Raw genomic sequence first — 26051 nt, forward strand, 5'->3', positions numbered from 1 at the left:
CGCTTAACATTCAGAAATAGTATCTTAAGTTCTTAACAAGAGATAATCTGAATCATCTATAGTGGTAGTTTGGTACAGGAAAATTGACTATCTTTTTTTGCAGTAGAGAAGAGTAAGGGGATCATATGTTTTTTACGTGTTTCGTTGCTCGTTATATTTGGAACACTGCATGGTGTGCTTTTTGTTTCATACAGTTCTTGTTAGCATGGAGGGACACCTGTGATCGGGTAATGAGTTTCACGGGTAAAGATAGGAATCTGGTTTCTGCTGGGGTAGCGGCAGTTATTTGGTCTATTTGGGAAAGAAACAAAGGAATGATGCATGCTTCAGAAGTATTTTCACCATGGATCCCAGCGGTTTAGTTGGTAAAGTTTTATAGTTGATGTTTAATTGATCTAGCTGAGAAGAAAGTGTTACTATGGTTAAAATTCAGAAATACTAGCATCTTAAGCAGAGGCAGTCTGAATCTTATAGGTAGTGTGGTACAGAGAAATTGTCTTTCTTGCTGTAGAAAAGACTCGGTGCACAATATCTCCTTTTAATTGTCCAGTTGCTCGTTATAGTGTTTGGAATAATGTGCAGTGTGCCTTTTGTTTTGGTACAGTTCCTGTTAGTATGGAGGGACTTTGTGATTGAATGATAAATTTCTGGTAGTGTATCGACAGTTATTTGTTTTTTTTTAAAAAGCGAGGATAATTGCTTGCTTCAGAAATATTTTCACTATGGATCCCAGCTATGTAGTTAGTAAGGTTGCATACTGGATGTTTTGTCTAGCTACAGAGAATTGACTTTCCCTCAAACAAAAAACAGAGAATTGACTTGTGCAATCTGCAGGTAGCAGTAGCAGGGACGCGCAGGTTACTGCTGGTGTCATTGGAGAGATGTTCCGGAAACGTCGGGGCGGTGCCGATTTATGCGAAGAATTGAAGATTGAAAAGTTTCGAGCTACGCTGGAAGTTAATTGTGTGATGAGCTTATTTTAAATGACAGTAGCTTGCAGAAATTGGGATTGTTTGGTTTTTGTAACAGACTAAGTAAAGGTGTTGGAGTGAGTTGATCTCTTGCAAGGATAGCTTGCTTTGATTTGGCTGAAAGCCATCGTTGTTGCTCTGTTTTGCATGTTGTTACATTACATGGGAGGACCAGTCCATGTCATGCTGGTGTTTGTTTTTCTTCACACATATTTACTAAGTTGCATACTGGACGTGTATTATCATATTTGTAATGACTGAAATTCAGGGCTTCATTGTGGGATTTGTTACTTGAGAAAATAGTTACTAAGTAGTTCTACCAACGTGTCTCTCTATGTTACATACAAAATGAAAAGGGTGCTTCCAGCTAATGGAAATACAGTAACTCTGATTACTCGCTACTTTATACCCGGTATATAAAAAAGACTGAACTTGTCCGTCTTGGCCGAGACTTCATCCGTGCACTAAACTGCCTCTCTTTCTTCACCCAAAGGACAAGCCGTCGTTCGCCGTTGCTATGGACCTCGCCGCCTCCAAATAGGTGACTGCAGGCGCCGCCCTCAGCATCGTGGTGTCAGGTGAGTCCGAGGCACAACCTGACTCTCGCTGTTGTCATCTGTCTCCTTCCATTACTTTCCTGTCAGTGGTGGTGTCTCAAGCACTGCACGGAAGGTGTTTGACAAAATGACCAAGTAAGATAAGAATGGCCCTCGCTGTTGCCATCCGTCTCCTTCCATCAACCCTACTGTACATTTCAGTGGTGACGGCTCAGTCACTGCACGGAAGGTGTTTGACGAAATGACAAGGTAAGATAAGAATCGCTTTCACAGTACTACTAAGTACTACTATCTGTGTTTTCCTTTCTCTCTGTAATGTACCAACGTGAGTCTAACATTTCAAATGTGGTCTGTGACAGCACCGAGTCAGCTCCATCTGCATGGCGTGCAGATTGTGCTGTGCCGATTTGCTGGAGAACGACACCTCGGCCTGCTACAAGAAACAGAAGCTGCTTCCTGGAAGCACTCGGGTTACTTGACGAAATGCACAGCAGAGAGAAGAAACCGCGGTCGATCACAACGACGCCATCTGCGTAACATATCGTAACAACTTGCTTGCCTTCACTTTCTTCATATATTTCTGTCTGTATATTTCTGTCAATAGATTCATGTGGTGTGGGGATGCATGTTTTGTAGCATGTCTAGATAAAGTTACCACCATGACATATATTTTACCACTAACTCTCATGTTTTGGATTCTTTTACCCAAAGGGGATTCGATGTACATCTGGGCGTTGGAAAGTTGATTATTCATGTCCATTGACATTGTTCCTTTTCATCAGTCACGCCATATCTTGACCTTGTTCAGCTTTTTCATATGTTCCATAAGTTGCAAAATTACCCAACCTTGTCGGCAACAACTCCCGAAATGACCTCCAACATACATTCGTCTGGCAGCCTCTCTGTCTTTACTGGGTCTTGAAGCTTAAACTTTCCAATTAGATGAATCAAACAGGGTAGTCCAATAGTTTTCACTGTGAGCGCGTTTACCCTTGTCTTGTTTACATCAAAGTGTCTATAACAACTTTAGTTTTGCAATTTCCTTAGGAATCATTGTGATATTGGGCCCAAGGTTTATCTCAGATTTCATAGCTTGCATATCTCTTTAAGATGCCAATCTTTCACATCAATGCACCCTTCCAGGTCCAACACCCGTGTAAGTTTGTATTTGTTGAAGTTGGAAATAGCGTCACCTGTATTCCCCATGACCGTCAGAGACTGGAGACGAGATAAATATATGTCAGGCACCGTTTCGGAATTTGCACTGTTGCTACCATGGATAAAGAAGTGATGAACTTTTTTGTGCTGAGCACCAGAGGGCATGATGAATTTCTTAGACATGGATTTGTGCAATATGAACATGTGCATGATACCAATGAGCTTTGCACGTCTTCCCTGTGCCATTGCTGATTGGAGAAACAGGCAGAATGATACTCCGGCTCATAAATGTCTTGAAGTTATCATCAGCTACAGTTTGGTGCCTGCCTTGATGATGGTGTGCATTTCCTTCAGCCAACCATCGCCTGATTATGACATTCTTCCTGAAGGGATGATCGATTGGGAATATACCTAGATACAGCAAGCAAGACCTGCCAGACCGGTGTAATTTCCCCTAAGCACACCTCGAAGCATTGCAAAGTTAGGCTTGTCGTCCTTGTGTACCAGATATGTACCTTGGTCATTGGACAATTTGTTGCAGAATTTCCCCATTGGTACATTTTCACAACTTAATTGGCAGGCCACACTATACAGAGCAAGCAGAAGACTGCCACATTTCTTCAGGAGTTTTGCCGCACCCAACCTGACTCCGGTGTACATCTTCCCAAGAGAGCTACTTTTCGAGAATCTTCTTCTCCAAGACATCTCATGTTGTACACATGACCTAAGGTACATCTATCATCTTCCTCATGTTAAAAGAAGAACAAAACTTCAATGTTTAGATATTGGTCTCTTTTTTGGCGTGTTGTTGAAGATGCTCTTAGAGGATTCATTACATTGCATCGGACTACCAAAAGATCATACTATTTCATTGTAGTTTAGCGTCCGGCAACCAAAACAGACACTAGTTCAACACCGAAAAAGACAATTCTACTACTAGTTATATATACACGAAACTAAGGACAAGATAGAATTCACATGCATGGTGTGTTGCCCTTCCCATTGTCGTCTCTGCAACTACTGCAGTACATGGCGAAGACCACATAGGGGTTGTTCGGGCATCAGAGAAGGACGGGGTGTAGCGCAGCCCAACGAGATGTCTGGCGTGCTTTGGCCGTGGACGCCTCTTTCTCAGTCGTCGGCCGCCTGGGCACCTCAATTCCCTCTGGCAATGCTTTCACGTTCTTACGATGGCAGCGATGGGCGTCTGTCTCGACGGAGGTTATCTGGCACAGGACTTCCAGCGGACGACCTGGTCGTCATTGAAGAAGGACGACAAACAGACAATTAGAGTGGAGCCGCACAGGTTAGTTCGCTCTCCGGGTCTTCTCCCGAGCACGCCGAGCTGCCCGTGCCTCAGACTTAGGAGCCGCCGCTGGCTCGGATGGCGTGGCACGAGCAGCTATGGGTTACTGAGAGTGTGTGCCGATGGTGACACGTCGAAGCTACACGATCGACATTGGTCCACAAGGGACAGTACAGAGTGCCTCCACCCGTAGCTGCCTCTGCGGCTGCATTCACCCTGGCAAGCGGCCAAGGGGGGAGGGGGGTGCGGCGCGAAGCTCGAAGAGCCGCCCTTGTCCACCACGAGTGGCGGAGGGCGAGGTCCTCATTGCATGACATCGAGCTCGAATCCTCAGCTGCGAGCGCATACCAATCAGTTGGGTTGGCCTCGCTTGCTGAGCAGGCCATACTAGAGCGGAGGGCGACAAGGAGGGGAGGGGAAGGGAGCGGAGTGGAGTGGTCGAGAGTGAGGACTAGGATGTGGTATATGTGTGGTTCTTACTTGGCAGTCGTGTCTAGACCGCCTCATATTCACCCCAGATATGGCTAGGTTTGAAGGCTGCTGGACTTCCCTAACGTTTGGATTGGCTATGACGGGCATGTTAGGTGGCTACTTTTGGTCAGGGTTGTTCGCTCGAACATTTGAGGAGGATTTGAGGGGTCTGGTTGTAAGTGCTCTTTCTGTAGTAGAATATAAGTATATTTTTGTTATTTTGCTCTATGAAGTTACCTCGGCATCCATGCGAAAAATATATTCGAGGAGGTGGGACTAGTTAAGAGTCATTTCATTTTTCAACTACAAAAGGCAGGTACTAAAAGAATATAACTGGTTGGTGATGATTCCCTCTGAACGAAATTGCTTGGTGAAGGGACTACTTAAAGATCCGTTTCAAAATTTGGATTTTATTGGCCACTAATTTTACTAATGCGGGTTTAATCGCATTTATCAGTTAATGATGCTAGTAAGGGCATCTCCAATAGCTATAAGATGGATGTCGGTAAATTTGCCATATAAACATCTTTTGAGGTGTCAATTAATAAATAAAGAGAGAGTGAGTTTGTATGGACATGAACCAACAACTTGTGCACAAGGTCCAAGACAAAGAAAGAGTGCAAGCTTCCATATTCTCTCACCTCCTATTTGTTAATCTTACAGACAACCATTGGAGTACTTGTATGATACGTACATTGTTGGTTGATGACATGGTTATATTTACCAACAAATTAACTCATAAGTTGTTTGAGATGCGCTAACAAGTTGTTGATGGCATGAATGTATTTACCACTGTTCATTAGCTTTATAAGTCGCGCACGCGCAATTTGACAAGGAAAATATATCTTTAAATTTGTCTTCAGACGAAGTTTCTAACCATATATTTTTCGGCATATTATACATATTTTGTTAGTCCAATCAAAGATCTGAACCCCCGATTTCATAAACCCAACCAGTTTGGAACCGGTAATAATTGAGTTCCTCCAACCAGTTTGAGATTGGGGCGCGTTTCTTTGGGTCTCGGGTGCCGATGCATCCGAGCTGAGAAAAATAATTTAGAAATTGCAAAAAAAGTGAAAAAAATCATGATTTCCTTAGAACAGACATGATATTGCGTTACACTCATGTGAAAAGATTCACGAATGAATGACTTTCATGTACTCTGGGCGAAAGAAACCAAAATGGACACTATATAAAAGTTACTATTTACGCTTTTATACTCACAAATTTCTCTTTTGCCCTGAAGTCATTCTTTCGCGAAACTTTCTATACGAATATAACACTATATCAAGTATATTTTCAAAATTTTCTACAATTTTGTGATCTTTTTTGCAATTTCTAAATTATTTTTTCAGTAATGTGTTTGCCAGTTCTTAGAATATCGCTCGTAACATAAATTTTTGTAACCCGATCATCCTTCGTTCACCCCGTTTTATGTATGTTTCCCCTACGTCTACTAGTTTAGAATTTTTTTGCTCCCACCTCTGGTGTTTTCCACCCGTTTTGATAACCGGCTCAACAGCCCCATAAAATCTTGTTTTTTTGCAAGCAATCACATTAATAATAACATGCCAGGTAAATAACTGACTAACCTATTAGAAGATTTATGCCCTCATTGCAACGCATGGGCAATTATCTAGTGTGACAATAAAAAAGGAGAGAATATAAAGTCACAAAAACGTAGTAAGAAGTACCACAAACAAGGGAGAGGAGAAAATAATTTAAGGACAAACTACTAGTTGGCACTTTGTACACTATAAAATTATCCATTTAGTTGCACCTAAAGTAGATAGTCTTGTACAATCTAGAAAATTTGTCAAGGTATATCCTAGATTCATACACTATTTTTTTATCAGTTTCCAGATATTGATAATGGTAATATATTAATATCGAAATGATACTCGGTACATTCATCATCCAAATGACACATATAGAGAGTTAGCAAGACATCAAGGATGCATATGCTATATAAATGCAAAAAATCTGACATGACTAAAAGGGCTTTGTAACGATAATATTGGATAGGAAAAAAATATGTATCTAAATAAACATTGGCATGTACTATCTTTTATATCAAAATAATTTATCAATAATTTTTTTCAATTTAACCACAAGATGATTTACGACTAAATAAAGAAGTTCAATATAAAATAGGTGATAATTCAATGCACCAAACATATTGACCATATTTGAGCATAATATTTCAAAAGGATGTTTTATCTGCTTTTTACGTTGCTCTTCCTTATGAGTTTTGTTATGATTTTTATTTGAAAATAGACCCACAAAATTTAGTAAAGTATCAAAGGGGAGCAATTAAGCAAGGGCAAGGGGCAGTGTTGGGTTTAATATCAAAACTGGTAAAATATTAACAGGTTTAGGCATTAGTAATAATTACATTATGTCTTCATATCTGTCTGCATATCTTACCATCTGAAGAAAATATGCTTAGATGTATGGGGACAGCTTATATTTCCTTTGAACAAACGGCTATCTCCGTCTTCACTTCAGCTGCAACGATAGAAATGTCACCATGAGCCGAGTATCATCACGATAAACTAGAATAAAATGAATAAAAATAGCACTTGACAGAATTTCAGGGAAATAGATTTGTGGAATTACCAAAACACGTGTATTTTTTACTTTCCTCATCATGTAAAAACCCAGCATACTCTTAAATTCCATCAATTTTATGAAGCTGCACTATCAGGGGAGGCGCGTGACAATGCCCTTGGGTAGGAAATCTTTTCCAACAAGGCACTCCAGCACTAAAGATTTGTCGGCACCCTGCCATATAATCAGAAGTTTCAAATGTTAGGACAAATACTAGGTACTCAAAAAACAGACAGAATTGTGTGGTTCTTTTAGGCAATCAGACCGTCACACTATCCTAATATCTCTACGGGGAACTAAACTAAACTAACAGATTCAAACAAACCATTAACAGCCAGCATAGCATCCCATGCCTCTAGTTTATCCTAAATACCAGATCCAGATGCAACAATAGATCTCTAGGACCTCTAGGCACGAGATTTAGATGCAACGACAATTCCCCTAGGCGAGATCCAAGCATATAACTGTGCGTCTCTGGAACTAAACTCTATTGGTTCTCAGTCAGGATCACATGATGACGACGATGAACGCACACACGCGAGAGAGTCACACGTGAACACACAGGAACGAGAGTATTTTTGCGACGCACTGATTCAGCGTCTTTTCTGTTTCTTTCCTTTATTCGTTTGGAAATAGACTAAGAGCATCTCTAGCAGACCCGTATAATGCCTCGACCCGTAAAATAACCACCAAAATACGGGTCCGCACAGAAAATGTTGCCCGATCAGACCCCGCAAACGCGTCGGAGCCGTAAATTTTTTTGCAGGGCGCGACATAATTCCCACCCCAACCAGCGAAAATGCGGGTTCTCTACCTCGCCCCATCGGTGCCCTGTATATAGCGGTTAGCGGGGGGGGGGGGCATTTCAGCCCGCGCTTTTCCCCACCCATTGCCGCCCCTCTCCCTGATACGTCTCCAACATATCTATAATTTTTGATTGTTCCATGCTATTATTTTACCCCTTTTGGATGTTTATGGGCTTTATTTTACACATTTATATTATTTTTGGGACTAACCTATTAACCGGAGGCCCAGCCCATATTACTGTTTTATTGCCTGTTTCAGTATTTCGAAGAAAAGGAATATCAAACGGAGTCCAAACGGAATGAAACCTTTGGCAGCGTGATTTTTGGGAAGAATATGATCCGGGAGACTTGGAGTTCACGTCAGAAGATCCTCGAGGTGGCCAAGAGGGTGGAGGCCCCCCCCCTACTGGGCGTGCCCCCTACCTCCTGGGCCCCTCGAGGCTCCCCCGACCGACTTCTTTCGCCTATATAGTCCCACGTACCCTAAAAACATCCACGGAGAAGATAGATTGGGAGTTCCGCCGCCGCAAGCCTCTGTAGCCACCAAAAACCTCTCGGGAGCCCGTTCCGGCACCCTGCCGAAGGGGGAACCCATCACCGGTGGCCATCTTCATCATCCCGGCGCTCTTCATGACGAGGAGGGAGTAGTTCACCCTCGGGGCTGAGGGTATGTACCAGTAGCTATGTGTTTGATCTCTCTCTCTCTCTCTCTCACTCTCACTCTCTCTCGTGTTCTCGACTTCACACGATCTTGATGTATCGCGAGCTTTGCTATTATAGTTGGATCTTATGATGTTTCTCCCCCTCTACTCTCTTGTGATGAATTGAGTTTCCCTCTTGAAGTTATCTTATCGGATTGAGTCTTTAAGGATTTGAGAACACTTTATGTATGTCTTGCCGTGTTTATCTGTGGTGACAATGGGATATCACGTGCCACTTGATGTATGTTTTGGTGACCAACTTGCGGGTTTCGCCCATGAACCTATGCATAGGGGTTGGCACACGTTTTCTTAACTCTCCGGTAGAAACTTTGGGGCACTCTTTGAAGTACTTTGTGTTGGTTGGATGAATCTGAGATTGTGTGATGCATATCGTATAATCATGCCCACGGATACTTGAGGTGACAGTGGAGTATCTAGGTGACATTAGGGTTTTGGTTGATTTGTGTCTTAAGGTGTTATTCTAGTATGAACTCTATGATAGATTGAGCGGAAAGAATAGCTTCATGTTATTTTACTACGAACTCTTGAATAGATAGAACAGAAAGAATAACTTTGAGGTGGTTTCATACCCTACCATAATCTCTTCGTTTGTTCTCCGCTATTAGTGGCTTTGGAGTGACTCTTTGTTGCATGTTGAGGGATTGTTATATGATCTATCTATGTTATTATTGTTGAGAGAACTTGCAGTAGTGAAAGCATGAACCCTAGGCCTTGTTTCCTATCATTGCAATACCGTTTACGCTCACTTTTATTATTAGTTACCTTGCTGTTTTTATATTTTCAGATTACAAATACTCATATCTACCATCCATATTGCACTTGTATCATCATCTCTTCGCCGAACTAGTGCACCTATACAATTTGCCATTGTATCGAGTGTGTTGGGGACACAAGAGACTCTTTGTTATTTGGTTGCAGGGTTGCTTGAGAGAGACCATTTTCATCCTACGCCTCCCATGGATTGATAAACCTTAGGTCATCCACTTGAGTGAAATTTGCTACTCTCCTACAAACCTGTGCACTTGCAGGCCCAACAACGTCTACAAGAAGAAGGTTGTGTAGTAGACATCAAGCTCTTTTCTGGCGCCGTTGCCGGGGAGGTGAGTGCTTGAAGGTATATCTTTAGATCTTGCAATCGAATCTTTTTGTTTCTTGTTTTATCACTAGTTTAGTTTATAAAAGAAAACTACAAAAAAATGGAATTGAGTTTGTCTCGTACGCTTCATCTTTTTAATATCTTTCGTAAGTATGATGAAAAGGAAAATTGTGCTCAAGTGCTAGAAGAAGAATTACATAGAATGCTTGGCATAAAATATGTGAATGATGAGCATGATTGCAATGTTGTTAGTATGAATTCTATGAATATCCATGATGCTAATGATATGCAAAGCCACAAGCTTGGGGATGCTATGTTTGATGAAGATGATGTTTTTTGTCCCCCCAAGTTTTGATGAGCAAATTTACTATGATGAAAGCATGCCCCCTATCTATGATGATTATTGTGATGACATCTATGCTATACAGAAAAATGATAACCATGAAACTTGTCATCTTGATCTTAATTTTCAATCACATGATAGTTGCTTTGTTGAGTTTGCTCCCACTATTATACATGAGAAGAATTTTGCTTATGTGAAGAGTAGTAAATTTTCTATGCAAGTAGATCATGAAAAGAATGTTTTAGGTACTGGTTATATTGTTGAATTCATTCATGATGCTACTAAACATTATTATGAGGGAGGAATCTATCCTTGTAGGAATTGCAATAATGTCAAGTTTCCTCTCTATGTGCTGAAAATTTTGAAGTTATGCTTGTTTTGCCTTCCTATGCTAGTTGATTATTGTTCCCATAAGTTGTTTGCTCACAAAATCCCTATGCATAGGAAGTGGCTTAAATGTGCTAGTCAGAAGCTTCATGATGCTCCCGTTATGTTTCAATTTCTATCTTTTATGTGAGCATCATTTTCATCATCATGCCTAGCTAGGGGCGTTAAACGATAGCGCTTGTTGGGAGGCAACCCAATTTTATTTTAGTTTCTTGCTTTTTGGTTCTGTTTAGTAATAAATAATCCATCTAGTTTTTGTTTAGATGTGGTTTTGTGTTTTAATTCGTGTTTGTGCCAAGTAAAACCTTTCGGAAGACTTGGGTGAAGTCTTTATGATCATGCTGTAAAAAACAGAAACTTTAGCGCTCACGAGATTAGCTTCCACTTTTTACTGGAGAGTGCTATTTAGTTGATTCTTTTTGCAGATGATTACTAGACAAATTCCTCAGGTCCACCAATTTATTTAAATTTTTGGAGTTACAGAAGTTTGCGTTAGTTACAGATTACTACAGACTGTTCTGTTTTTGACAGAATCTGTTTTTCGTGTGTTGTTTGCTTATTTTGATGCATCTATGGCTAGTAAAATAGTTTATAAACCATAGAGAAGTTGTAATACAGTAGGTTTAACACCAATATAAATAAAGAATTAGTTCATTACAGTACCTAATGTGGTGGTTTTGCTTTCTTTCGCTAACGGAGCTTACGAGTTTTCTGTTGAGTTTTGTGTTGTGAAGTTTTCAAGTTTTGGGTAAAGATTCAATGGACTATGGAATAAGGAGTGGCAAGAGCCTAAGCTTGGGGATGCCCAAGGCACCCCAAGGTAATATTCAAGGACAACCAAGATCCTAAGCATGGGGATGCCCCGGTAGGCATCCCACCTTTCTTCTTCGACAACTATCGGTTAGTATCGGTTGAGCCTAAGTTTTTGCTTCTTCACATGCGTCGTGCTATCCTTGCAATGTCATTTTGTTTTGCTTTGCTTGCTGATTGAATAAAATACCAAGATCTGCAATTCTTAAATGTTAGAGAGTCTTCGGATAGTTGCACAATTACTCGACTACTCATTGATCTTCACTTATATCTTTCGGAGTAGTTTGTCTTTTGCTCTAGTGCTTCACTTATATCTTTTAGAGCACGGTGGTGGTTATATTTTGAAGAAATTGTTGATCTCTCATGCTTCACTTATATTATTTTGAGAGTCTTTTAGAACAGCATGGTATTTGCTTTGGTTATAAATTTGGTCCTAGAATGATGAGCATCCAAGTTGGGTATAATAAAAAACTATCATAGAAAGTGAATTGGATGCTATGATCAATTTGATGCTTGATAATTGTTTTGAGATATGGAGGTAGTGATATTAGAGTCATGCTAGTTGGGTGATTATGAATTTAAAGAATACTTGTGTTGAAGTTTGTGATTCCCGTAGCATGCACGTATGGTGAACCACTTTGTGATGAAGTCGGAGCACGATTTATTTATTGATTGTCTTCCTTATGAGTGGCGGTCGGGGACGAGCGATGGTATTTTCCTACCAATCTATCCCCCTAGGAGCATGCGCGTAGTACTTTGTTTTTGATGACTTCTAGATTTTTGCAATAAGTATATGAGTTCTTTTGACTAATGTTGAGTCCATGGATTGTACGCACTCTCACCCTTCCACCATTGCTAGCCTCTCTTGTTCCGCGCAACTTTCGTCGGTACCATACACCTACCATATACCTTCCTGAAAACAGCCACCATACCTACCTATCATGGCATTTCCATAGCCATTCCGAGATATATTGCCATGCAACTTTCCACCGTTCCGTTCATATGACACGCATTACTTTTGTCATATTGCTCTTTGCATGATCATGTAGTTGACATTATATTTGTGGCAAGGCCACTTTCATAATTTTCATACATGTCGCTCTTGATTCATTGCATATCCCGGTACACCGCCGGAGGCATTCATATAGAGTCATATCTTGTTTTAGATTTGAGTTGTAACTCTTGAGTTGTAAATCCATAAAAGTGTGACGATCTTCATTATTAGAGCATTATCCTAGTGAGGAAAGGATGATGAAGACTATGATTCCCCCACAAGTCGGGATGAGACTTCGTACTTTAAAAGGAAAAAAAAAGAGGAAAAAAAAGAAGAGAAAGGCCAAAGAAAAAAAAAGAAAAAAAGAAAAAAAAGAAAAAAATAAAAATGAGAGAAAAAGAGAGAAGGGACAATGCTACTATCTCTTTTTCCACACTTGTGCTTCAAAGTAGCACCATGATCTTCATGATAGAGAGTCTCATATGTTATCACTTTCATATATTAGTGGGAATTTTTCATTATAGAACTCGGCTTGTATATTCCAATGATGGGCTTCCTCAAATTGCCCTAGGTCTTCGTGAGCAAGCGAGTTGGATGCACACCCACTTAGTTTCTTTTGTTGAGATTTCATATATTTATAGCTCTAGTGCATCCGTTGCATGGCAATCCCTACTCACTCACATTGATATCTATTAATGGGCATCTCCATAGCCCGTTGATATGCCTAGTTGATGTGAGACTATCTTCTTCCTTTTTGTCTTCCCCACAACTACCATTCTACTCCACATATAGTGCTATGTCCATGGTTCATGCTCATGTATTGCGTGAAAGTTGAAAGAGTCTGAGATTATTAAAGTATGAAACAATTGCTTGGCTTGTCATCGGGGTTGTGCATGATTAAATACTTTGTGTGATGAAGATAGAGCTTAGCCAGACTATATGATTTTGTAGGGATAACTTTCTTTGGCCATGTTATTTTGAGAAGACATGATTACTTTGATTAGTATGCTTGAAGTATTACTATTTTTATGTCAATATGAACTTTTATTTTGAATCATTTGGATCTGAACATTCATGCCACAATAAAAAAATTACATTGAGAATTATGCTAGGTAGCATTCCACATCAAAAATTCTGTTTTTATCATTTACCTACTCGAGGACGAGCAGGAATTAAGATTGGGGATGCTTGATACGTCTCCAACGTATCTATAATTTTGATTGTTCCATGCTATTATATTACCCCTTTTGGATGTTTATGGGCTTTATTTTACACATTTATATTATTTTTGGGACTAACCTATTAACCGGAGGCCCAGCCCATATTACTGTTTTATTGCCTGTTTCAGTATTTCGAAGAAAAGGAATATCAAACGGAATCCAAACGGAATGAAACCTTTGGCAGCGTGATTTTTGGGAAGAATATGATCCGGGAGACATGGAGTTCACGTCAGAAGATCCTCGAGGAGGCCAGGAGGGTGGAGGGCCCCCCTACTGGGCGCGCCCCCTACCTCCTGGGCCCCTCGAGGCTCCCCCGACCGACTTCTTTCGCCTAAATAGTCCCACATACCCTAAAAACATCCACGGAGAAGATAGATTGGGAGTTCCGCCGCCGCAAGCCTTTGTAGCCACCAAAAACCTCTCGGGAGCCCGTTCCAGCACCCTGCCGGAGGGGGAACCCATCACCGGTGGCCATCTTCATGATCCCGGCGCTCTCCATGACAAGGAGGGAGTAGTTCACCCTCGGGGCTGAGGGTATGTACCAGTAGCTATGTGTTTGATCTCTCTCTCTCTCTCTCGTGTTATCGACTTCACACGATCTTGATGTATCGCGAGATTTGCTATTATAGTTGGATCTTATGATGTTTCTCCCCCTCTACTCTCTTGTGATGAATTGAGTTTCCCTCTTGAAGTTATCTTATCGGACTGAGTCTTTATGGATTTGAGAACACTTGATGTATGTCTTGTCGTGTTTATCTGTGGTGACAATGGGATATCACGTGCCACTTGATGTATGTTTTGGTGACCAACTTGCGGGTTCCGCCCATGAACCTATGCATAGGGGTTGGCACACGTTTTCTTAACTCTCCGGTAGAAACTTTGGGGCACTCTTTGAAGTACTTTGTGTTGGTTGGATGAATCTGAGATTGTGTGATGCATATCGTATAGTCATGCCCACGGATACTTGAGGTTACAATGGAGTATCTAGGTGACATTAGGGTTTTGGTTGATTTGTGTCTTAAGGTGTTATTCTAGTATGAACTCTGTGATAGATTGAGCGGAAAGAATAGCTTCATGTTATTTTAGTACGAACTCTTGAATAGATAGAACAGAAAGAATAACTTTGAGGTGGTTTCATACCCTACCATAATCTCTTCGTTTGTTCTCCGCTATTAGTGGCTTTGGAGTGACTCTTTGTTGCATGTTGAGGGATTGTTATATGATCTATCTATGTTATTATTGTTGAGAGAATTTGCAGTAGTGAAAGTATGAACCCTAGGCCTTGTTTCCTATCATTGCAATACCGTTTACGCTCACTTTTATTATTAGTTACCTTGCTGTTTTTATATTTTCAGATTACAAATACTCATATCTACCATCCATATTGCACTTGTATCACCATCTCTTCGTTGAACTAGTGCACCTATACAATTTGCCATTGTATCGGGTGTGTTGGGGACACAAGAGACTCTTTGTTATTTAGTTGCAGGGTTGCTTGAGAGCGACCATCTTCATCCTACGCCTTCCACGGATTGATAAACCTTAGGTCATCCACTTGAGGGAAATTTGCTATTGTCCTACAAACCTGTGCACTTGCAGGCCCAACAACGTCTACAAGAAGAAGGTTGTGTAGTAGACATCACCCTCGCCCCACGCATTTTCCCACCCACCACCGCCGGGCTGCCGCCTACGATTCCGGCCATACCAGCCGTCGGACCGCCACACGTCAGAGATTGTCTACCGCCACTTCCCCCTGCCTCGGCCGGCCGGAAAGTTGCAGATCGGCGGTTGTTTATCGCAGCCGCCGGATTTGGCATTTCAAGCCACCAGTGGCCGCGTCAAGCCATGGATTGGTCGGGAAGCACCCTGACCAGCCCTGGCAAAGCCCTAGTGCCACATGCAGGTACTGGTTCGTCCTCTAGCCGCCGCCGTCGGTTTGCCTGCAAGGACTCGGCCGGCCGTCGCCCGGGCTCTGCGCTCGCGCAGCACCTCGCCGACTCGCTGATGCCGCTCATACAGCGCGACAACTGCACGCAGACAGTGCTGCGGCTAACATCTAGCATGCCAAAACACCCCGGATGGATATTCTTCAAATGCGAAAACGACGTGGTATGTTCTTGTTTTCATTCAGCTTTTTCACCCTATTCGGTTCAATTTCGATAGCTTATTGAGATGGACATGTGTGTAGGAAGGTGTATGCTCATTTTGGTTTTGGAAAGAAGAATACATTGATTTATTGTTGGAATGAAACTTAATAGATGTTTGTGCACTCGTTGATAGAAAGGCTAATGATGCAGCTGCATGTGCAATTAGAGAAGAAACTAGAGGGGAAGCAACGTCTACTTCTTTAGAATCAAAGAAGAAGAATGAAGAATGCAAGATTAAGAATCCGCAGTTCAACAATGAAGGCATGGAGAAGATATTGGTCCAACTAGTGAGATCAGTTATGGAAGTTGGATATCTTCTAAAATGCCTAGTTGTGGTTCTTGTTTTCTTTGGTCTTACTATTCTAGCAAAGATTTGATGAATTACTATGTATCTAATGCTATTGAAGAAAATAGAAAAGCAAAGAAATATGTTTTCATAACTGAAATTGAAATGCAAATTACTGATTTATAGGCCGGTGCGGACGGCGGTCGAGCAGACCCGTCCGGTTTGCGGGATCAGCTCGGCCTTCACCCTCGCCAGCCCGCAAAGCCGGTTTTCGGGAACTGTATACATATTTTACGGGTCGATGTTTTACGGGGTCTGCTAGAGATGCTCTAAGAGAAGTGGACCGAATCCTACGCCACGATCCCTTTCAATCGTGCCATCCCACGATCTGGTTCTTGTTCGGTCTAACTAGACGCACCACACATGAACAAGCACATGTCAGGTTCTCTTATTTGCTACGTATAGGATGTAAAACAGACTAATGGGCATGCACGTACACAACATGGTTACGTGCACAAGATTTCAACTCGAATAAATCTTCTTGATTTGCATCAACAAACTCGCGAGATCCAACCGCAACGGGGGTGTTGGGGCACGCACCTCGACTCCAACGACGGCGACTGAAGGCAGCGCGTCCCAGTCCCAGTCGGCGGGGAGGGCGCTCTTCTCGCCCTCTTCGGCGAGGGCGGTGCATGCCCGCTGCAGCTTGTCAACGAGGGATGCGAGACCCTTCCTGGGTGGCGGCGCGAGTTCTGGCCGGACCAGGTCGTCGTGCGGAGGGGTAGGCATGTTCGTCGGCGCGGGATCGTGGTAGGGAGGAGACTGCGTAGGGCTAGGGCTAGGCCGGTGTCCAGACCATCGGGTCGAGGTTGCGTTTCCGGCGTACACCACCATCAGGCCGGGCCGGCCCTAGCACGAATAGTGCAAATTCGTGTCTGGCACGGCATTTGCCGCCCGTTGCGGCGCTTGCCCCAGACCCCCGTTGACGCAAGGGGTCGGCCCATTTGCAGCTTTTTCAATTTTTCTATTTCTGTTTTGTGTTCGGTTTCCTTTTCCTTTTTTCTTTCATTTTTATTTTTATTTTCGTTTATCCCACTTGTGTATGGTTTCAGAAAAAAAATAAACTCAAAAAAAATTCTGAATAAAAAATGTTTAAATTTGATAATTATTCAAGTTAAAAGCATGTTCATATTTTTTAAAAAAATGTTAATTTAAAACAGTTTAAATTTTGAAAAAGTTCAGATTTTGAAACTATAAAATAAAAAATCACATTGTAAAAAACTGGAACAAATTGTAGCGGGAAATGTTAGTATACCGGCCGAGTGGATGGTCGCTAAAAAGAACTGAGGATGTAGATGAAGGAGCGAAGGGGGAACTAAATGGGACAAGCCCATCGTGGTCTCCTTCATGTGACACGTGCGCAGTGCACCGCTGAATGCAGCATATTGGAGCTCCCGGCTGCCCACATGCCGAAAAGAAAAAAACACGGGCCGGTATGAAATGACACGACCACGGAGGAGGCCATTTTGGCATGTCGGGTCGATTGGCCCTTCGTTTTGGCCTTTTAAAATAAAAAATTCAGGAAAATTGCCAAAAATATAAAATTCAAGAAATAGGGGTCAAGTGTCATGTGCGGTAAACAGTGAGCTTTAGTAGGGCACGTACAACATTGGGTGTTTAACCAGGCGGTAGTGTAATATTCTCAGCCATTAGCCTTTCGAGGTGCGGGGAACCACGAGACCGCACATCGCTACAGTTAGACTGACCGCACTAGTAAGCCATGGAGCGTAATATTGGGAATTGTATTTGTTATCCTTGAGATTAATAAAATATTGTCCCCGTCCCCTTTGTTTTCTTTGTGTACCATGATACACTCGCACGCCGCATTATCTTTTTCCTAGCGCATGGTAGAAATCAAACTACTTTTCTTCCATTCTCACGCAGTGCGATATAGATTTTTCTCGTGTCAAACAAGAAGTAAAAATTGTTGTGTCCCACTTGTGTGCCTCTCAAACAAATGGGGAACGTCGGGCAACAAATGGGTCTTGGGGGTTGATTTGGTGAATGCCCTAAGCTCGTGGGGACAACACTGCGCTTTAGATGTGTCCATGATCAAAATAGCAGACTATGTTGGGGATGTGTTTCTTAAACAGGTTTATGAGAAATTTAAATTTATGAATGCAAGTTTTGGATATAATCTCAAAATACTTATTCCATTGGCAAAAAGCATGACTCCCTTAAGATTTTTTCATTTCCATGTTGATGCGCAAATTTGAATTTTTTTTCATTCCCATGTTGATGCGCAAATTTGAATCACACAAGACTGTTGATGTGCAAATTTGAATTACACAAGAGTATGGACAGTTCATCGCCACCATTTTAGCTCAGTTACTTTCTTTGAGCCTACCCTCCTACTCTGCCCTAAAATTACCACTGTGCACAGCCAAACATATTTAGTGCATAAGAAATGCATATTAAATAGTCTAATGCAAGATATTTTTAAAAATTGTTGAACATTTATTTGATATGCATAGCTACACATGCTCTTACAATTTGAGCTACGACCAAACTTATTTGCAAGGTTCTAAAACCAAGCAATAAACAGTAACAAATTGTCATAAGAATTAATCAAACTTTATCAGTGATAAACCTAGCATTACAGCACACCACAGTATACCTCAGATCCTACATATATGAGTTATGCTAGGCAGTAAATACAAAATACCATGAACCTTGGTGAGAGAAAAAACTTGCAAGAACAGAAACTAACTCATGCATATCATCATCCTGGATTAGAATACAGACGACACACTCCATTAATACAAGGAACTAACTGTTCAACAGTTCAGCAAAGCTGATACTAATAACTTCAGCTTAAACTGCGGAAAAGAGTTTTATCTTACAACAACAACAGCAACAGCAAGCCATCATCATGGTTTGTTTGCTTCTATCGACACGAGACGACACACAACAGGATAACTAACAAAGTAGTCGCAGCGGCTCTCAACTCGGACATTTTTACGACAGTAACAGCTTTCTCACTCTCTTCTCTTCTCTAGTGCTAAATTTGTACAGTGAGCAGAGTAACATGTTCAAACATACTCCACCCTCTTCCTCCTATTTACAGCTTAGTCTCTCAGATTAGTCTTTGCCTCCTCAGCTACAGAATGTACACTCTCTCCAGTGCAACCAAGATTTGTATCTTATTCATGCCCGTACCATTACTAGTCGATCTTATAGGGTTTTTGGTTGTTGTTGGGGGGGAACACGCGAGCGCAAACCTAGCCACTGTTAGCTGTACAACTGCATAGTCCCGCCTTCAGGCGGCGGTGCATGCTGGTTGAAGCCCCTGGCGCTTCTCTGCATCCACAAGAGCGAGGGAGACATATGGTTAGCATATGTAAGATCTTCATGCTGAATCTGTGAATATTTATGACAAAACATACCTCCAGCAGCAACTAGCTTCTCTACACGCATGACTATGTGCTTCCCATAGGTGTACTTCTTCAGTGTGTTCAGGTGAGCTTTGATCCTTGTAAGGATCATCTCTCTCTGCTGGTCATCACAAGTCTCCAACACCTTCTGCACCACATAGTTTGCAAACTGATCTTTCATCATCACCTGCAAGGACATGTGCATGTAGATCAGCAAGGTTAACAAATATTTGGCATGTAGATTCTCTTGGGAGCTTGGTAAAAAATGCTGAAAGAACGCAGACCTCAAGAGGTTCACTTTCAATAGTAGACCCAAGCATTTCACCAATCAAGATCTGCCGCTCTACAGGGTTACCAAAAGCTAAGCACTTCTCAATGACATTCAAAGCAAACTTTTGCTGGCTCATTTGTGTCGGAATTAACCACGCTGCTTAGTCTGTGTCCGGCTCGGACCAGAACACATCACCGAGTAGGACTTGTAGTGGTAGGCTAGATTAGCTACTATATAATCCTACCAATCCCCTGTAATCTTGTAACCAAAAAACTCAGATCAAAGTAATACAAAACATAGGTGCGACACGCACCTATTAGCCATCATATCGACTGTGTGTTCTTGCGTGCGTATTCCGTCGACGTGCAGTGTCGCTCGAAGGTGCCGACGGCTGATCGTTTCCTAGTTCGTACGTACATAAGCTAGCACTCAAGAGGAATCCATCCAGCAGCTAGGCTGCTTGGTTGCTTGGTGTATACGTGCGCGTACACTGTCTGCGTCTCCAACTGGTTAGCTCGGAAAGTACTCGAGCTAATCTCGTACGTGCGTCTCCCCGAAAAGTACACGGCGGATCGCAGCGTCAAGGCCAGGTCTGTGCCAACAATTGGTATCAGAGCTTTGGTATTGACGTGATTCTCGGAAAGCAATCGAAGGATCATGTCGACCACGGGCAAGGAGATCGTGACGGCAGCAGCGGGAGCGCCGATACCGATGGTGGGGGTGTCGCAATTCCCCCATCTGGATCGAGAGGACTACGCACTATGGGCGATGAACATGGAGGTCGCGATGGAGGGAGCCGAGTTCTGGGAAGCTGTCGACCCCGGCGGCGCCGAGTACACGAAGGGCTCGGCGAAGTACCGGATTGATCGTCAGGCGTTAACGGCGATCTACTCCGCAATGCCGAAGGATGTGCTGCAACACCTCGTCGGAAAGAAAACGGCGAAGGAGGCATGGGAGACCATCAAGATCCTGCACCAGGGTCATGACCGTGTCAAGGAAGCACACCTTCAGTCTCTGATGAGAAGTTACGAGTGCCTGAAGATGGATGAAAGTGAGACGGTCGATCAGTTTGCCTCCCGTCTCAAGACCCTCGTCAACGGCATACGCAACTATGGTTCAACCCTAGAAGAAGTTGCGATCGTCCGACGATTTTTGCGTGCCGCACCAGCACGCTACATCCAGATCGTCACATCGATCGAGCAATGTCTTGACCTGAAAACTCTCACGGTTGAGGATCTCGTCGGAAGGTTCAAGGCACACGACGAGAGAATTCGTCTCAGTTCCGGCGAAGCGGAGGCGAGTGAGCACCTGATGTTGACAAAGGCGCAATTTACGGCCCTGTTGAAAGAAAAGCAAGGCAGATCCACGAGCAGCGGCAAGAAGAAGGGGAAAGGGAAGCAGCGCTCGGCGAGAAAGAACTTCGCCGACTCGGATGACGAGACTGCACCCGAACCACCGAGGAGGAAGTTTGACATCCGAAAAGTAAGGTGTTATAAGTGCGGCCTTCTCGGGCACTTCAAGGCTGACTGCGAGGAAACACCGAAGCAACGGGCGCTCATGGCCGAGGAAGGAGACGATGGGGATATGATGCTGATGTGCGAGCTAGTGGACGAGGAGGATCCAGATGATCTTGGTCAGCTGGACATGGGTCCGGTCAGTGCATCCGCGCCATTAAACCCAGACGATGTTGTGGCGCCAGAAGACCATGACATAAGGCGTGATGGTGTGGTCATGCCAGTAAAACCAAGCGGAGTCATGGGGCCAGAAGTTCATGACACAAGGCGTGACGGTATGGTCATGCTAGAAGCAGGCGAAGAAGTGGCGCCAGAAGTCCACGACACAGGGCATGACAAGGTGGTTGCACAGGAAGATGGCGAATACGTGTCGCCAGAAGAACACGGTGGGAGGCAAGATGCGTCACTAGTAAGCTCACTTCCACGTAAAAGTCCTGTGGATGTGACAGAAGAAGGTGGACAACGTCCAGAAAAAGGAGATAGCAGCCCAGCTAGAAGCAATAGTACTGGAGCTAGAGTGCCTCGGGCTGCAGATTCTCCACGGAACATTCTACGGGGATGCAACCCGGTATCTCCAGTAAGCAGTTTGAACGGGCCGAAACGCCTAGGAAGCGGACCACTAGGTCCAGAATTGCCAGAAAAAGAAACTTTGGCAAGTTTCAAAGCAAATGTGTCATCTCCAATAGCACATGAACGACGCGTGTTGGACATCTCTCCAGAGGAAGCGGTTCGAATAAATTCGGTGAAGATGAAGAGTAAAGGGCAACGATGTTTGCACGTCGAGGAACCGGAAAATTTTGAAGACGCAAAGACGGAAGAGTGTTGGCACCGTGCTATGGATGAAGAGTTGTGGTCGATCCGAGACAACGAAGTATGGGAACTCGCGGATCTTCCCAGCGGACATAATGCCATGGAGCTCAGGTGGGTGTACAAAGTCAAGAAGGATGCCAAAGGGAACTTGGTGAAGCATAAAGCAAGGCTCATGGCTAAACCTAACATGCAAGAGCCAGATGTGGACTTCGAAGAAGTGTTCGCTCCAGTTGCAAAGATGGACTCGGTGAGGCTACTTATAGCTCTCGCAGCTCAAGAATCTTGGAGGCTACATCACATGGATGTCAACTTCGCGTTTTTGACTGGGGAGTTAGAAGAAGAGTTGTATGTGAAGCAACCACCAGGGTACATCCAAGAAGGAGAAGAACACAAGGTATTGAAGCTACGCAAGGCATTGTACGGGCTACAACAAGCTCCTCAGGCATGGAACATCAAGCTTGATCGTACATTGATTTCTCTTGGATTTGAGAAAGCCCCACTAGAGCATGCTATGTACAAGCGAGGTGAAGGCAAGGATCGTCTCTTAGTGAGCATCTATGGGGATGATCTATTGATAACTGGAGCAGATGAAGAGGTAATTGCAAACTTGAAGCTACAAATGAAGGAGCTATTCAAGATGACTGATCTAGGGCTCTTGAGTTACTACCTTGGGATCGAGGTACAACAAAAGCCGGAGGGGATCACAATATGCCAGGAAGCATATGCAAAGAAGGTACTTGAAAGCTGTGGCATGAAAGATTGCAATTCAAGTCATGTTCCGATGAAGCCTCGTCTTGTTCTAAGCAAGAAGAGTGAAGCACCCGCAGTTGATGCAACGGAGTATAGAAGTGTGGTCCGAAAGTTGAGGTATCTCACGAATACAAGACCGGACTTGGCCTATTCCGTTGGCATAGTGAGTCGCTTCATGGAAGCACCCACGATTGAACATTGGGCAGCTGTGGAAAATATACTCAGGTACATCAAAGGGACAACAAATATCGGTTGTGTCTATTTGAGAGAGAAGAAGAAGGAGATGGTGGAGCTACTTGGCTATAGTGATAGTGACATGGCAGGAGATGTGGACGACCGTAAAAGTACCTCGGGCGTGGCATATTTCCTTGGCGGAAGCATTGTGAGTTGGCTATCACAAAAGCAGAAGGTGGTCGCGTTATCATCTCGTGAAGCGGAGTATATTGCAGCTGCAACCGCGGTGTGTCAAGGTGTTTGCCTTGGAAGGCTACTCGGTGACCTCACAGGTAAGGAACCAGAACGAGTGGTGCTCAACGTTGACGACAAGTCTACAATCTCTCTGTGGAAGAATCCAGTGTGACATCATGGAAGATGGAAGCACATCGATACGAGGTATCGGTACCTAAGGGAGTGCGTGGGAAAAAGCAAGATTGACGTCAACTACGTTTGCACCAATGACCAACTTGCAGATATCCTAACCAGGTCTTTGGGACAGCAGAAGTTCGTGAAGATGCGGCATAGGATCGGCGTCCAAGCTGTGAAGTGAGGACATCGTGTTTAGGGGGGTGATTGTTGGAATTAACCACGCTGCTTAGTCTGTGTCCGGCTCGGACCAGAACACATCACCGAGTAGGACTTGTAGTGGTAGACTAGATTAGCTACTATATAATCCTACGTATCTCCTGTAATCTTGTAACCAAAAAACTCAGATCAATATCAATAAAGTGCAAAGGCTCGACACGAGCCTCTTGGCCAACTCGGCGTGCGTATTGGGTTCCGGCGACTTGTTCTAGGCTAGCTAGCTAGACACAAGAATCCATCCACCAGGGTGCTTGCCTGCTTGGTGTGTACCTGCAGCTTCCGTGTACGTCTACGTCTACCTCTCCGACAGAACCGGTTAGCTCGGAAAGTACTCGAGCTAGTCTCGTACGTGCGTCTCGCCGGAAAGTACACGGCGGATTGCAGCGTCGAGGCCGGTCCTGTGCCAACAATTTGCACAATTTGCCCAATTAACTTGTCAATGATAGCAGTACTCTCATGTGGCTTGCCATTTTCCAGAACATGGTGTAAAAGTTCAGCAAGCATTGTCAGAAACAAATTATTTTGAAAATGGGAACGAAGGTTAAAAATCTCAGAACTGAGAGTGCAAAGTCCAGATCGCAGTATTCATCAAAAAACAGCAAACAGTAAGCAGTCCACAAAGAAAAAAATACAGATCCACTTGTTAAAAACTAAACAGTAAGCATTAAGTAAGCAGAAAGATCAGTGCGGCAGCCTGCAGATGCTACTACCCAAAACAGAAGGCAGACTAGTGCAGTTCACTGCAAGACACTTGAAGAAAAAAGATGTGTAAAATCCACATCTTAGTAATCAATAAGAATATTAGGTTTGTCTTAAGTCAAAACTATCTGAAGTTTGACCAAGTTTATAGAAAAAAAATACCAACATTCACAATGCCGAATCAATATCATTAGATCCATCATGGAGTATATTTTCATATTGGATTTATTTGGTATTGCAAATGTTGATATTTTCTAATATAAATTTGGTACCTAATATGCGGAATAAAAAGAAACGGAGGGAGTACAAAAGGAAAACACCGCACAGTAGTAAAGCAGCGTAGAAGCTTGGACAAGTTCAAGGTATGCAACAATGTTCAAAAAGATGTGCTGGCACTCACCTGAACAACATAGTTACCATACTGATCTTGAGCTAGCAAGCAAACAGACTGGAGAATCTCATCCATCATTATCTGCTGTGTTGTGGGATCATCACAGTGCTCCAGCACCCTTTGGTAATTCACATGATATGATGAGCGAGGTAGATTGTGAAATATTAATTTTAAACTTCAAAATGAATTTATCAAGGGGCAATGGGGCATGTTATGCAGTATTACTGTATTAGCATACCTGTATAACCCGACAACCATAGGGATGAGTTGATAGCAGCACAACTTGACCATAGAAAGTTGAGACAATGAACTGGATAACGTCTTGAGGGATGCACTCTATGCATTTCTTGATTACATGATTACCATTTTGATCACGTACACAGCGCATGATATGTCCATCCAGCTCAGCAACCATTTTAGTCTGCTGAGCTAAATCCACGACCTCTATAGCCTGCACACATATATTATCAAATGATTAAGTTTCCTTTACTCTTCCAGCAATTTATGTATTTAGGTATATGTGCAAAAAGTTTTAAGTATACAGGAGAGGTTATATGCTTGAGCATTCCAGTACTCATCAGATATATGTATATATTGTATAACAGAGAAGGCAGATGTGACTGTTAATTTGTATGCTAATGCCTTGTAAAATATCAGTTTAAGTTGCTTGCTCCAAAAATCCTCATATTGTACATGTTAGTGGAAAGGGGTGGTTTAGGTATTATACTAAGAACTATTTCAATGATTGATAAAAATGTATACCAATCTCAACAAGACATGAGCTAATTCAAGCTACAGAAAAGTCAAAAAGCTAGTGATTGTAAATGCTACTTTGCCCATGCAGAAGTTTAGAAATCATAATTTCCTACTTGATCATATAAAAATGAAATTCAAAATGAAAGGAATGTCCTTATGTTTTCCTAGATAACGTATGAATCACCTGATAAGCATATAAAAATGAACACCCAATCTCAACGCGCTATAGGAAAATAAATCACAGTACAGAAACATAAAAAAAATGATTTTAAATGCTACTTAGCCCATGCAAAAAGTCCATAAATTGCAGCTTCCTACTTATCATATAAAAATTAACTTCAAAATGTAAGGATGTCCTAATGCTTTCCTAGACAAATATGGATCAACTAATGAGCACCTTTTGTATAACCCGGCATCCATACATCTGAAGACTGAGAGCAAGGACACGCCCAATAAGCTGATCAGACAGTTCCTTTATCTGAGTAGTGCTTCCATGCTCAAAAAACTGGACAAAAGGCAAACAAATGATAAGTGCCACATAACAAAGCCAGCACCTCAAACAAAACAATTTTCCATACCTTTTGAACAACATAATTTCCAAATACATCAGTCATCAATGTGAGAGCTTGAGGCATGATTTCTGAAAAAACCATGTCTTTCTCTTCAGTGCTGGCTGTTTCGAGCTTTTGCTGTATGAATCGGCTCCCATATTGATCCGCACTACAAAGTATTCAATGGTTG

General features: G+C 42.7%; 1 protein-coding gene across 1 annotated transcript in view; it reads right to left on the reverse strand.

The window, feature by feature from the left end:
* The window catches only part of LOC123104094 (pumilio homolog 2), a 70140-nt gene that overhangs the window by 43003 nt on the left and 1086 nt on the right, over positions 1-26051 (reverse strand). Inside the window, exons 2-5 of the mRNA XM_044525825.1 lie at positions 25889-26030; positions 25708-25815; positions 24797-25005; positions 24564-24678 (exon numbers count right to left, since the gene is read on the reverse strand). Of these exons, the coding sequence (XP_044381760.1) occupies positions 24564-24678; positions 24797-25005; positions 25708-25815; positions 25889-26030 (574 nt within the window). The remainder of the gene's footprint in view (positions 1-24563; positions 24679-24796; positions 25006-25707; positions 25816-25888; positions 26031-26051) is intronic.

This window comes from Triticum aestivum, chromosome 1B (genome assembly GCF_018294505.1).
Source record: "Triticum aestivum cultivar Chinese Spring chromosome 1B, IWGSC CS RefSeq v2.1, whole genome shotgun sequence".
In the NCBI taxonomy this organism is placed as follows: Eukaryota; Viridiplantae; Streptophyta; class Magnoliopsida; order Poales; family Poaceae; genus Triticum; species Triticum aestivum.